Raw genomic sequence first — 14,613 nt, 5'->3', positions numbered from 1 at the left:
TCATGACTTTGACAGACATTGACCTGTTCCCTGCAATATCTTATTTATGAATATTTACTGCTGTATGGATTGATGTAGGTCTCTTCAAAATGAATGTAATGGACAATGTAGCAAAACTCTATGAAAATCTTGAGTTTATAGTAATGCTTATGACTTTTTTTTGGTTTTACTGTGTAGTCTTCAGACTTATAATTGGAAAGAGAAAAATTTAAGAAGTGAGAAAAGAAATGCTTTTGCATGAAACCTGCTTGATGTGATTTTCTTTTGCTGGTTTTTACTCTGTTTTTAACTGCATTCCTGTACTTAACATCATCCACAAATGCTGACTAAATATTAGATATATTCACTCAACTATTATTTTTCTGATTTTGATTATCACACAGATGAGCTTTTGGCCTTTTGTTATTTAAAAGATCCCAACAAACCTTCTTAATATGTAGATGGATCTTTCCAGAAGAAAATTACATCTGTAAATCAGACGTCTCTTAACAGTCATGTTTTGAATAACTCCTTATGAAAGTTTACAGCTTTTAATAGAGTAATGCTGGCATGTTGTATTTCTAAAGAAATACGATGTTGCAGAGGGTAATCGTGTAATTAATATTCCCTCTCCTGTGTCAATACTAGGAACTTGGATTTTTCCAAAGGCCACCAGGCAATTACAGGAGATAAAGAAGGGCAGCAACGTCGGATACGGCAGCAGCGCCTGATCTTCACAGGCAAATGGATCGCTGATAATCAGCCAAGGTAAGTGAAATACCTGCTGTATTTCCCTGCTGCCATGAGCTGAGGTAACACAGGTGCCAGAGCTCAATGTTATTTTTCTTTCTGTTCAACACAACAATTACCTGTACTGTGAGTACAAGATGCTGACAGCGCTAACAGCATGTTCTGTGGGTCTGCGTGCCATTGCTTCATAGACTGGTTGTGATAAGTTATGTAGTTAATTGTACTTGCTTTTCAATTGCATTCTTCTTCAGGTTGATTCAGTGTGAAAACGAGGTAGGAAAGCTGTTGTTCGTGACAGAAATCCCAGAGCTGTTACTGGAGGACCCTAGTGAAGCCAAAGAGAGTCTCGCCTTGCAGGAGACATCCATGGCAGAGACACTGTGTGCCGATGGGAGCCCTGGACTCAAGTCAGTTCTGGCCTCTGGCAGAAGCCTGAGCAACAACTGTGATGCAGGAGAAAAGCCAATGGTCACGTTCAAAGAGAACATCAAGCCCCGGGAGCTGAACAGGGAGCAAGGGCGCATCTATCCCCCGAAAGACGTAGCGAGGGAAAGGCGGGACTTTAGCAAAGGGATAGTGGCCACTAAGAACGATGGGAAGAAGGACAACAATAAAAGGAAGAATGAGACCAAGAAATGCGGCTTGGATAAGATGCAGGAAGCGGGAAAGCAGAACGTGGCAGTTCAGGTAAGCCTTTAGCTCAAAGGGATACTGTGTCTGAGGAGGTACCACGAGTGTGTCAGGGAAGGCACTGCTTGTGGTAGAGCTGTGCCTCTGTATGCTAGAGCTGAGATCTCACTGTGGGCACTGCTAATGAAGCTAATGCACAAAAATATAAAGCACTTCTACCTCAAAGACCAGGTGTTGGTGATCTTTGGGTCTCTGCCCTTTCCCTGTCTCAGTTTTGGGGGAGAAAAGGATAGGGAGCAATGTTGCTGTGTTAACTGTCTTAAAAGAAAAAACCAGACTTCTACCCATTCCACCAGTTATTCAGGCCACCAAGACTGTTCACATGGCCAGGCTGCAGTCATGCCTCACCCATGCTGTGGTCTGTTGAGAAGGAACTGGGTACTCCGCATTTTCAGTTCAGTTGACTTGTGCACTTCCAACAAACTGAACACGTCACAAAAGCACCGAATAGGATATGAGGAGTAAGATCCTCTGTACTGTGGGTGCAGTCAGGTGTCTCTGTGGAAGTAAGGAGAGCCATGCTGCTCTTAAATTGTAAATCTGTGCTCAAGAACTTGCTCAAAAATGTTGATTTTCACATCAGCTGTTCTTTTATCAGCTATATTTTTTTAGGGGCATGCTTTTTTCTCTATTTCTGTGAGCATTATGTGCAAAATCTGTCAAGTAAACAATGAATTTACTGATCTGACTTCCACTGAGTTGTAGTAAATAAGAGTGGAGAGTCTCAGGCTGATCTGATCTGTACCTGGACAATCTCAGTCATTCCCCCAGTGATGACTGGAACCATTTAATGATAGTAATGGAGACTCTAATATCTCCCTAGAGAAACTGTGTCAGTTCTTCAGTGTTCTTGCAAGTGGAAATTATTTCCTAATGCACTTTATCTCCCTTGCCTGTGTGTAAGCCCATTACTACTGCCCGGGACAGGTCTGCAGAATAACTCTTTGCAACTTCTCTGAAGTCCTGTGTAACTGAGGTCTTGTTTTCCCTAGGCTAGACAGACCATCTCTTTTAGTCTTTCTAGCTTGTGGTGTTAGGACTCTTGGATCATTCTTCTTGTTCTCCTCCTGATTATTTGCTGTTAAACATCATGGATATGAAATGGAAGGTCTGAACTGGCAGCATTATTCAGTTGGTTTTGCAGAGGGTCCTATCAGGGAGGGCAAAGTGTTACTGTAAAGGCTACAGAAACCGTGTGGGAATTGTTTGTGACTCGCTGAATGCGACTCTGGTATCTGAAAACCAACACAGGTGAGTTAGAGTAGCAGGTTTCTTATTTATTTGTCAAACATGTCTGTAATGTGGTTGCAGGCCTGAGCATAACTCCCAGTTTTAGTTTTTGTGTCCCTGTCTTGCTAAATAAGGACTTGAGGCTGATAAAAACCCACCAGATCTGAGAAATATATGTAGCTTTTTAGATAGGAAAGATAACTTATTTATCAGAAATTTGCTTGTCTTAGTCTTAAGAGACAACAAACCCAGGAAGAACTTATTTGAAACCCAGCAGTAGCAGAATCTGCTCTGATGTGGTTGGTCATCCTTCTCTTCTTCAGTTGAAATTAATTTTGACTTTTTAGTTCCATCAGCTGTATTTATGAAAACTAATCCAAGTAAGTGCCTTTTATTTTATGTAGCTTGTGGACTTATTTCTCCAGTCCTTCCCCCCACCCTGAGAAACAAGTGTAGGTTTTTGTACCAGTTAGTGGACTCTTAGTGCTCTGCTTTGGCCTTCCTGGAAATACCAGGCTTTATCTCCTCCCTAGTTCATTGCATTCAAAAGCTTAATTGCTGAAAATGCTGCAGCTCCTACTTAGCAAAAATGTGAAGAATGTTACACAGAACAAATCAGTTCTGCTTTGCAGATAAGTGGAAAACTTGCACGCTCAGGCGGGATGTGACATAGGTTGAATCTGTGCTCTGTAGGGAAAATGTTGGGTGCCAAGGAAGATTTAATGCAGGCTCACTTAGGATGTAACATACTCTTCAGAGGTCACTGTGATGAAATGGTACCTCTCAAGCACTGTGTAGGAACACTTAGGACCACTGTGGACTTAAATATTTGGTAGTATTGACACTTTTGAGGTGAGATCAAGTAGAAGCAAGGAAGCATCTGGAGTTTGTCTGTCTTGATTAATCAATTTTAGGTATTTAGATTTATGAAGTTAACTCTAAATCGGAGAGCCTTTTGGAAGCCATCCCTTGGAAATTTGTTATAGCACCTTTGAGTTTCTGATGGACTAAAACTCCCTGTTTTGAAATCCCGTGGCAGTAAGAGCATCTTTGAATTCTCCAATGTTCTGTAAAAGAATACAAAGCTCTTGGTGTGATTATAAAAATGTTTCACTTATTGTGGAGAAAAAAGGGGCAGCACAATGTAAGTTGAATGTACAGAATGTGATGGACAGTGAAGGTGTCAGAATGTGGCACGAGCAAGGGCTGCATTGTTTGTGATGTTTAGCATCAGCCAGAACCTTGACATGGAGTTCCCTCTGGACTTTTTCTAGTGGGAGATCAAAAATTCACCCAGACCTCCGAGTTTTACAAGCACAGAAAGAACCCTGCGCTCCCACAATTTCTAAAGGGGGAGATTCAATTTGAAAAAGAATTTAAGAAAACATTTGAATGCATCTACCCCTTTACTATTGTATTTTGGCAGAAAAAAAATACCCTGTAACTCCTCTCCATTCAGTAGCACTAAATGTTGAAATAAACCCTACAGTTTTGGTTTGTTTGGTTTGGATTTTTTTAATTTGGCCCCTGATACAGCCCTTTTTTTCACTCACCTTTGAGGCTTGGTATCAGGTCTGTTCCTGGGCCCTTTCTGTATTGCCCGGGTTCCTTGCTTGCTGTCTTTTTCCTGCCTGCTCCATCTTGCATTCCAGGCAGTTCTGCTGAGCTGAACAGAAAGGGAAAGTAGTCTTCCCCTCTGTCTTCCTCTCCAGGAAGACCCAGACTGCAGCAGACTCAGAATCAGGTAAACATTACATTACATTCTTCTCTCTGCCTTTAACTGGTGCAGCTCTTTCAACAGAACACCCAGCAGTTACGCAGTTAACTGAACACTTCTGCTGTTTGTCTTGTATGCTCTGGGTCAAAATAATTTCATTAGGCTGAGAGAATTCCCTAGGAAGAACGTGGCAGTGTTTGTTTTTTAAGGTGCTGCAGGTAAGTGGCATGAGTTAGGCTGAAGCAGTGCCCTAGGAGAAGCATAATATCTGCACTTTTGTTTTTAAACACTGCAGGTGAGCAGCATGGTAGGTTCTTTGGATGATTTGAGGATTATTATGTCTGCTTCCCGTTCTCTTGCTAGAGAAAGAACCTGTTGCATCTTCTGAGTAGATACCTTTAGAGTGCTTTTGTGAGGCAAGGAGTGCCTGAGGACACGCAGGGTAACCTGCCTGGGGTCAGTAAGGAGGGTTCCTGTGTTCCAAACCCCTCCCAGTTACTTAGGGAAAAGATGATCCCTCAGACAATCTGAGAGTTTATTTTTTGGCTTGACATAATATGGGTAATTACAGGAAAAGTGATCTAATTTCTTCATACTTTCTTTTGCATCAGGTAAAATCCCAGACGGAGATGAGGAAGACTCCGGTGTCCGAAGCCAGGAAAACACCTGTAACTCAGACTCCAAGTCAGGCCAGCAGTTCCCAGTTCATCCCCATTCATCACCCAGGAGCCTTCCCTCCCCTTCCTAGCCGGCCAGGTAATTTGCATTGTTCTTTTGGAGTGTGATTTATTGACTGCAAAGAAAATTCCTGCAATAGTGGTTGTTAGAGCCTCTGAAGGTAGGGGCTCTGTTAATGATGTGGATTTTTATGTTGGGAATCTTAACAAGTAGTAAGAAATGAGCATATCAGAATTGAAACAAGATAAATAAGATTGTTTATGCTTTGGAATCGAGGTCTGTCATGAAATCTGCCATGTCCTTTCTTGGTTAGTGGATGTGAGATCAAGAAAGTTCACAGAAGGCTTTTCCTGTCAAAACATGACAAAGGCTTCTGCTCAGGAGGAAGCATTCCCTGTGCTCAGGACTCCATTACAAAAGATCAATTACACAGCTTTCTTTATAGCTCAGTTTCTTTTGTACTGATGCTCATGTTTCAAGCTGTAATTTGTGTGGTCTTATTTGCTGCTGTTGCTGCAGTGCATGTTCCCATTTTGTTGTGGAGTGTTCCTGTCATACCTTGCTGTCCATGTTTGCTTGTGGAATAGCTGGAAACTGCATCTTCCCTGCAAGCTGTTGTGTGGAGTTCCTAAATATAAGATAGAGGGACATCTTCCCTGTCCCAAAGTCAGCATAAAGTCTGGCTTGTGAGACACAGAATTAAAGCTTGCCTTCCAAACCTGGCTTTTCAGTGTGAACTACAGGGAAGGAATTGATCTTGCGGATCTGAGGATTTGTTTGCTTACCATCTGTCTCTATCTAAATTAATCCAGAGACTGGTGATCCTCTGGGAGGAGGCAGTAGACTTATTTTATTGATTGCTTCTATTTATTCCTGCAGAAGTTTAGTCCCTGAAAATGTGTTTGATGGTGAGGGAACTTTATAGATAACGCATCAAAAACCCCAGACTGGTGAAGAAAAAGGTAGTGGGGGGAAAAGAAAGAGCTGGGAGATGGAGGCAAGGGAGGAGGGGAAACATGATTCTCTGAGGCACTTCCCTGGCTGACTGTTATCAGTGCCTGGAATATTGCAAGAAAACTCCAGAACTCTGAATCCCTGTGTGATCACAGCCATGTACATGCAAAAGTGAGGAAGGACATTACAGTGCATGTCTGCAGACTGGTGCCTCCTTTCCTCATAGTCTAAATGAACAGCACAGGAAGAAAAACCCCACTAAATGTTTTCTGGAGGGAGCTCTCTGCTCTGCCAAATTGCAATTAAAGGTGTATTTTCATCTCTTGCAGGATTTCCACCTCCAACCTATGTCGTCCCCCCTCCTGTGGCTTTCTCCATGAGCACGGGGTACACCTTCCCGGGTGGCGTTTCTGTCCCAGGAACCTTCCTCCAGCCCACAGCTCACTCACCTGCAGGAAACCAGGTGCAAGGTGGGAAACAGTCCCACATTCCTTACAGCCAGCAACGGCCCTCTGGACCAGGGCCAATGACCCAGGGACCTCAGCAAACACCACCTCCTTCCCAGCAACCCCTCTCATCTTTACCAGCTCAGGCAACAGCACAGTCCACAAGCCAGTTACAGGTCCAAGCTCTGGCCCAGCAGCAGCAGCAGCAACAGTCCCCCACAAAAGCTGTGCAGGGCCTGGGGAAGAGCCCACCTCACCACTCCGGATTCCAGCAGGTAAACTTGACCTGTGCTACGTGCTAAGCTTTGTTTAAAAACAAATGACAGCTTTCAAGACTTGTGTTCCTGGATTACCTTTCAAAATTGTGGTTAAAGAATTTTTTGATTGTGAACTTCTGGGGAAATTTGAAAAGGAGCGGAAGTTTGGTGGGTATGACTGTGTGATGCTGGAGCTGAGAGGAAGGTACGTACTGGAATGGGAATGTATTTTCTGTCACCCTTTTTCTGTGTGTTTATAGGCAAGGGATGAAGGTGATCTTTCTGATCAGGTATTTCTGTCCCAGGCCTTTCTAGTTTTCTCGTGTGTGAACTTTCACTCATACTCTTCTTTTGGCTAATGGTGCACTGCCAGTTCCCTCACAGCTGTTAGATTTATACTTACTTTGTGCTGGAGAAAAATCTCCCTTCTGGCGTGTCTGGACTCGATGGTGAGACCCTCCTGGTGTTCTGGGCAACTCATACCTCAATAAAGGTTTACTTTATAGGTTTTAGTTTATCAGGGACTGGATTGGAGTAAGGATGGTACTTGGCTGTTGGTTTAAAGCTGGACTAGAGAATATTAGATGCTGTCAAGACTGAGCCTTTTGTGCAGACATTGCACAATCATTCTGATTTGCTGTCACACATGAGCCAGGCTGACAGTTTGGATGGAGTTAGGCATTCAGGTAACATTAATTGTTCTTCCCTGCTGGTGAAATCCTGTGTCTCTGCCTCAGTATCCGCAGACAGACTCATCGAAGCAGCTCTGGAATCCCCCCCAAGTCCAAGGCTCCCTGGGGAAGATCATGCCTGTAAAGCAGCCCTATTACCTGCAGGCCCAGGACCCTCTCAAATTATTTGAACAGTCATTGCAGCCTCCTGTGATGCAACAGCAACCTCTGGAGAAAAAAATGAAGCCTTTCCCAATGGAGCCATATAACCAGAACCCCTCAGAAGTCAAGGTGCCAGAATATTACTGGGACTCTTCCTATGGCATGGCTGACAACAGGGTGGTGGCCCAGCAGTCAAACATGGACCGCAGGGGAAAGCGGCAAGGAGTCTTCCGCTCAGAGCAGGATGCTGTCTCCAGGATGACCTTTGAGGTAAGATCCAGGCTGCAAGTGGTGAAAACCAATGAGGCTCTGGGATTCCTGACAACTCTGGGCTTTCCCTGTTTCAGGAATGCCCAGTGGCCCCAAATAGGTCAATGTGAGCTTATTTAGAAGAGACCTGGGTATCATGGGGTACGTGGGGTTCCAGAAAATAGTGATGAATTTTCAATTTGAGTTGGCTATGTGTGGGATCAGTCTCTTGAAGATCTGGTTTCAAGTAGGTGTAAATCTTGTTCAGTGTGGATGTGACATTGATCTCTGCACTGTGTCTGACAGGTTTAGAAACATGGCAGCTGTTAGTTTTGGGGAAAATTCTTGTCTGGCAACTGATGAAAACTGTAAAAGCCACCCAGATAATTGCAGTTGAATTATTACTCTTTAGATGAACTCTTAACACCCCTCTAGTGAATTGAACAGCTGAGGCTGCAGCAGTCCAATTGAGGCCGGAAATCGAGGCTGGTAGCAGCAGTCTCATGTTAGATTTTTTGTTTGTTTGTTTTTCCTGAAAATCCCACCACTGAGAGCTGAATTACTTCCTTAGCTGTTAGTTGCACTAATGGAATACTTTGCTTCTGTTCATGCAGTTGTGCTTCATGTTGCTGTTTCTAAAACCAGTAGTGTCTGTTATTTATTATTGGAGTTATCTGTGAGTGCTCCTGGTGGTGTTTATAAGGAAACCTAAACAGAGGCCTCTTTAAACCTTTTGTCGTGGTGTGCCTCTGTAAATGCTCTCAGGACTTGGAGAAGGTCAGCTGGGATCACTTGGCTCATCCTTCCAAGAGAAAAGCCAGACAATATACAGGACTCTACCCCTACTCTGATACCACATTGTGGTTTTTAGATGGAAACAGGGTCAAAGCCTTATTCTTGTTCCTAAAAAGGAAATCTTGCCAGCATAGTGCAGTGTGGAGAGAAGCTGTGCCCGTGATGTTTGTGCTCTAAGCATCCTTCCCAAAAGCCAAGATGTCCAATTTGAGCAGCGCTTGGCAGGTTTTTTGGCCCAGTGGTCTGGTCAGCTGTATACTGGTGTAGCAGCCGTCACCAGTGGAAATAAGTCTTGTGGGATTTAAACTCCACTCATAGGGGAAAGAAGATGCAAACATAATTTTACTTGAAACCTAAATTACTCACAGGTCAGCTGTAGAATAATTGTAAGATTTCATGTTCCTTGTCCTGTGGACCCAGGTTCAGTGTGTGGCATGGATGCAGTGGGAAGCACATGCTGCACTAATTCGGACTTGCTGCCCATCACTTTGGTGACGTGACACTGCTCCCCATGCACATGAGGCCACATGTCTGGGGGTGTTTTCTGCTCAGACTTCTCTCTCTGTGTGCCTCAGTACACTTCTGCAATGCCACTCCCTCACTTCACTCTCTGCATGCTGCCTTCTGCCTTCCTCTTGCTGTTCTGTCTCCTGCTCTGGCTTAAGCTTCCCCTTGCTGTCTCTGGCTGTTCTTTCTGCCTTCTGTTGTCTCACTGTGCTCATTTCTGTCACTAGGACCCCAAGAGCTCCCCTCTGCTTCCTCCGGACCTGTTAAAGAGTCTGGCTGCCTTGGAGGAGGAGGAAGAGCTGATTTTCTCTAATCCTCCTGATCTTTACCCAGCTCTGCTGGGACCTCTCGCCTCTCTTCCTGGACGAAGCCTCTTTGTATGTATTTGATGTAATACTGCTGCTTCTCATTCTTAACTGGCATCTCTTTCTTCTGAGAAATGATAAGAAATGTGAAATTCCTTTCTCTCCCCCATCCCTCCTATCCAATTCCCTGCCTCAACCTTGAGCTAATTTTCCTGGAGGCCCATGATATGGCTCCTGGGCCAAATCCAGGCCTGCTGATTTCTTCAGAAATCAGAATAACTGGGGTTTTTTTAAGTACAATCCACAGGAGAGATGCTGATGCTTCATTTAATGCACTCACTCTTTTGCAGTTGTATGGGCTTAGTAATGAAGGGGAAGGGGGGGGCACAGGTTGAACTGTGGGGAGTCACCAAAACAAGGGTGTAGTGACAAGACAAGGGGGGGTGGTTTCAAACTGAAAGAGAGCAGGGTTAGATGAGATATTAGAAAGAAATTCTTGGCTGTGGGGGTGCTGAGGCCCTGGCACAGGTTGCCCAGAGAAGCTGTGGCTGCCCCATCCCTGGGAGTGTCCAAGGCCAGGTTGGACGGGGCTTGGAGCAACCTGGGCTAGTGGAAGGTGTCCCTGCCCATGGCAGGGATGGGCTTTAAGGTCCCTTCCAACACAGGCCATACTATGATTCTGTGATTATAATCTGCATATAATAATTCCATAGAGGCAGGGGATGCTGCCCCACTAAATACAGAAAAGATTTCTTCCAAAACAAGATAGCTTTGGAAGAAAATAGCAAGCAACAGGCTAAATAATCAGTAACTCTTATATAAATACAGTAATTTTTGACAGATTGAAAGGCTTTTTTTCCTACATTTCTGTGTTAAAACGTTCCTAGTTCACTAGCTGGAGGGTCTTACAGCTGCTGAATTTATAAATTGCCTCTGAAATTGCAGTGTGCCTTTCCAGTATGGCTACAAGCATGTTCATGAAATCCTACTAACTCAGATTAGTGGCAGTAACAAAGAATTACTTGTGACTCAAAATCTCTGATTAAGTCTATTCCTCAGTTATTTTACCTGCCATCCCAAGGAGCCAGTAGCAAAATAGACACTCATTTCTGTCTCATTAGGTAACTTCACTAGGAAACTAATGGCTGCTTCATCAGCAGCTTCCTTTGAAGCTCCTACTGTTGTGGCTGCTGACAAATGGAAGGAAATCCTTCACTGTGCAAGCCGTGTGGATATACAGAGTGGGAATTTTGTCTGCCTTTTAAAACGTGCTTTCAAAGTAATGAGTTGTCACGTTTAAAATCTTAACAAGCTGGGAGCTGCTTGCCAAGAAAATGAGGCTGTTTATCTTAAGTTTACGGGATAAAAGCAAAGATATTCCAGATATTGCGACTGTGTTAAGGACAGAGGGACGCTAGGTCAGGTTTCTGTGGTTTGAATAATAAATTTAAAAACATCTGACATGCTGAGCTGGAGCAAGTGCAAGAGGGCTTTTATTTGGAACGAGACTACAGCTCTTTATTTAGTTCACACACAGTTTTACTTATGGCTTTATTAATTCCATGGCTTGGTAATCCTAAATTTGGAGATGTTCATTGTCCACCAGCCAAGCTTGATAAGTTTTCATTGGTTTCTGTGTCAGTGATAACCGATTCCATTTCTTCCTTAAATACACTTGTTTCAGAGACATTGTTTTTCACTCCTTAATCATAGTTAAAACCAAACAGAAAGCTGAGAAATATGCTGGAAATGACAGCTGTATGAGGGGGGCTGGCATAGATAACGGAAAAGGTCATGGCCCATAATATCTTTACATGGAACCCCAGGGGAGTTTTGGAACCTCTCTTTTAAACGCCTGGGTTGCATTTTTTTTTTCTTCCTCTCTACAGTAATTTATAATGGAAATGAGACAGTGCTAAATGACACTTGGACTCTTAAACCTAATTAAAGAAATCACAGCACTTGGCAGGTCTCGCTGTCTAAGAATGTCTGTACAGCAGGGCTGCTCTCAGAACTGGAAAATACTCTGTCAGTAGCCACGTACAAGGGTCTGATCACGTCTGAAGGAGTCCTCTGATCGCTGGGAAGAATCCTGTCCTATTTGTGCAAGTTTTCACACAACCATAAGGGATTTTTGGCAGGAATCTCCCCTCCAGATGTATCAGGCAGAGTATTAGACTTGGGATTTGAAAAGTTCTGGCAGTGGGGTTTGCCCGAGACTCTCAGCTGTCTTGATTGTTGATTTTTAGGTATTAATTACAGTTAGGAGAAAAACTACTGACTCTCTGCACTTGGTAGTTTGCTTCCCCTGTCCTCCAAGGTGCTGGAGCCAAAGTGCATGGGAGGTTTTATATGTGACCAAACCCACTGTGGCAGTTTCTGACAACACACCTTGCTCCTGCTTAGTACACTGATCACTAACTGCTCTCTTCCCCTTTTTGGTTTCTGAAGAAGTCCCTGCTGGAAAAACCATCAGAATTGATGTCTCAGTCATCGTCTTTCCTGTCCCTCAGTGGCTTTTCTCTTAATCAGGTAAGTGAGAGTCAAAGTCTGCTGCCATTTACTGTTTGACCTTGCTGTCAAACTAGTGGAAAACCTGAAAGAAATCCTTATGGAGGCCTAATTTCAGTCTGTATCAACCTTAATCTTTGCCTTTATCGGTTGTCTTCCCAAATTCATTAGCTGTAATGGTGCAGATGTACTGTTGAATCTTGCTGAGTTCATGAGCCCCTTGCTTTTAGTAGAATCATGGAATAGACTGAAAAGGTGCATCTCAAGAGTTTTTATTTCCTGAGCAGAGAATGACTTGTTTTCTTCCAGAGAATTGAGCAGGGTCTCAATACAACGTCTCTGAGTACTGGGAATTTAAAGATTTTGTGAAGGCTTTGCAGCCCAGTCAGGAAAAATCAGTCTTGGTTCAGAGTGTGATGGATTTAATGTGATAGATTAAATAAAATAGAGAAGATGGGGCTGTGCAGTGAAAAAGGAGTTAGGAAATATTTTAATCTGGAATTGTTTCCTTTATACATTCTCAGTGTTTGAAATAAATCCAACACCTAAACATTTTGTTTGGGTTTTTTTCAGGAAAGATATCCAAACAATAGCATGTTCAATGAGGTGTATGGGAAAAACATGAATACCAGCACAAAAACAGAAGTTACCCCCTCAGTTGCCCACCAGGAGACTTCACTCTATTCTCTCTTTGAAGGGACTCCATGGTCTCCATCCCTTCCAGCCAGCTCAGGTAATACTGGTGTGGTATTTCTTGTCTAGTGATTTAAGAGGATTTGAGTTAATTCTAAACCGACTGCAAGTTATATGTAACTGGAAATTTAAAAAAAGCAACAAAACCCCAAACCTGCTTGACAAGGTCTCTGAAGGTTTCTGTTTTTCTTTATATATTCTCAGATATGAGGGGATTCTCTAATTAATATCATAGAAGAACCTGGATTTTAATTTAAGTAATTGAGCAGGATAAATGTTGTAGGAGGTGTTAAATCCTGAAATCTCTTAAACTTGGTTTCCTGACAGCCCTTTGGGAGTAGGGCTTTAACTCAGACATCCATATACTTTCAGCGTTGCTTTTTCTGGAAAAAGCAGGAAGAACTGGATTTCATAATATAGAGATTTAAAAGGGACAAAACTGTGTGACTGAAGAGTATGGAGGAAAATAAGACAGTTGTGGGTTTTGTTAGGTTTTTTTTTTACTGTTAAGCAGCCTACAAAGCACACCAGTTTCTTCATTATTAATTATCTTAAAGGCATAAACCATAACTTTTTTATTATGATTTTATTCTCACTAAAAATCCAGAAGAGTATGAGAGGAGGAATTAGTTGAATCTAAGACATGAGTAGATTTTAGATAACATCTGCATTGGATGAGATGTTTGATTGCACTGAAACTTTTGCAACCAACCAGGAAAAGCCACTGTAGGTGAAATGGAGGGAGCTGCATAGTGCTTTTATTCTAACAGGTTTTTGGCTCACGTGACTTCAGCTTTCTCTCCCTTCTCCTCTTCATTCATTCTGCTCTGCCTGCAGACAGGCTTCATGCTCACTCTCCTCTTTTGCTCAGTTTTGGGTTCTGGTCTTTTTAAGACTCACAGAAGTGTAAAACATTCTCAAACTTGGGAGTTTGAGTTGTAAACTTGTGAACTCCTCAAGGCCAGCTCTCAAGGCTTCCTGGGTTTTGTGTTCTTGTAAATTTTTCACTCAGAACTTCAGAATTTGCATTACACTCATGTAATGGAGGGAATAAAAACTGCCCTTCAGCATTGGAGCAAAGTGGATGATGGCAAAATTTGCAGCAGCACTAAGAAATTCAAAATTGGGAGGCTCCTGCTGTCTCTGCTGACTGTTTTCCTCTCGCCTTGTAATCACCAGATCATTCGACACCAGCCAGCCAATCTCCTCACTCCTCCAACCCCAGCAGCTTGCCAAGCTCCCCTCCTACCCATAACCACAATTCTGTTCCCTTCTCCAACTTCGGACCCATTGGGACTCCAGACAGCAGAGACCGGAGAGTCGCAGACCGGTGGAAAACAGATAAGCCAGGCAAGTGCTGGGTTCCAGGCTCCTGCAGAGCCATCAGACACCAGCAGCTGATGGTGTTTGCTTTGCAGTGTTTTTGCCATGTCCGTCTGAACTTGTATTTCTCCCATTTTAGCAATGGGAGGGTTTGGTCTGGACTATCTCCCAGCAACATCGTCCTCTTCGGAGAGCAGCTGGCACCAGTCCAGTGCTCCCGGTGGCACCTGGGCAGCCCAAGGCCCTCCCGCCATGGAGGACTCCTCAGCTGTGCTCATGGAGAGCCTGAAGGTAGGTTTGGCTGAAACTGTGCTCAGGAATGGGTCTGTGGGGCCTGAGGATCCAGTGATGGGCATTAGGCTGTTGCAAGTGTCAGAGTTCAGTGTCAGAAGCCGAGGGTTTTTCCTGTAGATTTGCTTATGCAGGCAGTGTGGGAGGTGTCGCCAGCGCTGGAAGACATCACAGTTTTGCAGTTCCTGCTGGTTTTGAGTGTTTTGTGGATCAAGCCCAGGCTGGCAGAACTGGAAGGAATTATAAGATTTACTTTGACTAGTCTAAAATTAGTAATAGTTAGCATGGGATGAATTTTTATGGTAATGAGGATTCTGTAGGAGTTGAAGGTTCTTCCAGGGAGCCTCTTTTTAGAAGGCCTACTTTGAAACCTGGATAACTTTCATGATAAGCCAGGTATGAGTG

At 43.5% G+C, this 14,613-nt stretch overlaps 1 protein-coding gene across 4 annotated transcripts in view; it reads left to right on the top strand.

The window, feature by feature from the left end:
• Positions 1–14,613, top strand: part of SMG7 (SMG7 nonsense mediated mRNA decay factor) — a 50,687-nt gene that overhangs the window by 33,833 nt on the left and 2,241 nt on the right. For 2 of the 4 annotated variants that reach the window (XM_064664086.1, XM_064664087.1), the window contains exons 13-22: positions 628–747; positions 981–1,416; positions 4,978–5,122; positions 6,328–6,719; positions 7,439–7,804; positions 9,313–9,462; positions 11,842–11,922; positions 12,475–12,634; positions 13,774–13,944; positions 14,057–14,208. In XM_064664086.1, coding sequence (XP_064520156.1) covers positions 628–747; positions 981–1,416; positions 4,978–5,122; positions 6,328–6,719; positions 7,439–7,804; positions 9,313–9,462; positions 11,842–11,922; positions 12,475–12,634; positions 13,774–13,944; positions 14,057–14,208 — 2,173 coding nt within the window. The remainder of the gene's footprint in view (positions 1–627; positions 748–980; positions 1,417–4,977; positions 5,123–6,327; positions 6,720–7,438; positions 7,805–9,312; positions 9,463–11,841; positions 11,923–12,474; positions 12,635–13,773; positions 13,945–14,056; positions 14,209–14,613) is intronic. The other 2 variants (XM_064664088.1, XM_064664089.1) reach the window with 2 other exon arrangements.

Source organism: Pseudopipra pipra, chromosome 9 (assembly GCF_036250125.1).
Source record: "Pseudopipra pipra isolate bDixPip1 chromosome 9, bDixPip1.hap1, whole genome shotgun sequence".
NCBI lineage: Eukaryota > Metazoa > Chordata > Aves > Passeriformes > Pipridae > Pseudopipra > Pseudopipra pipra.
The sequence above is the reverse complement of the archived record's forward strand: the minus strand, read 5'-3'. Positions and strand labels throughout refer to the sequence as shown.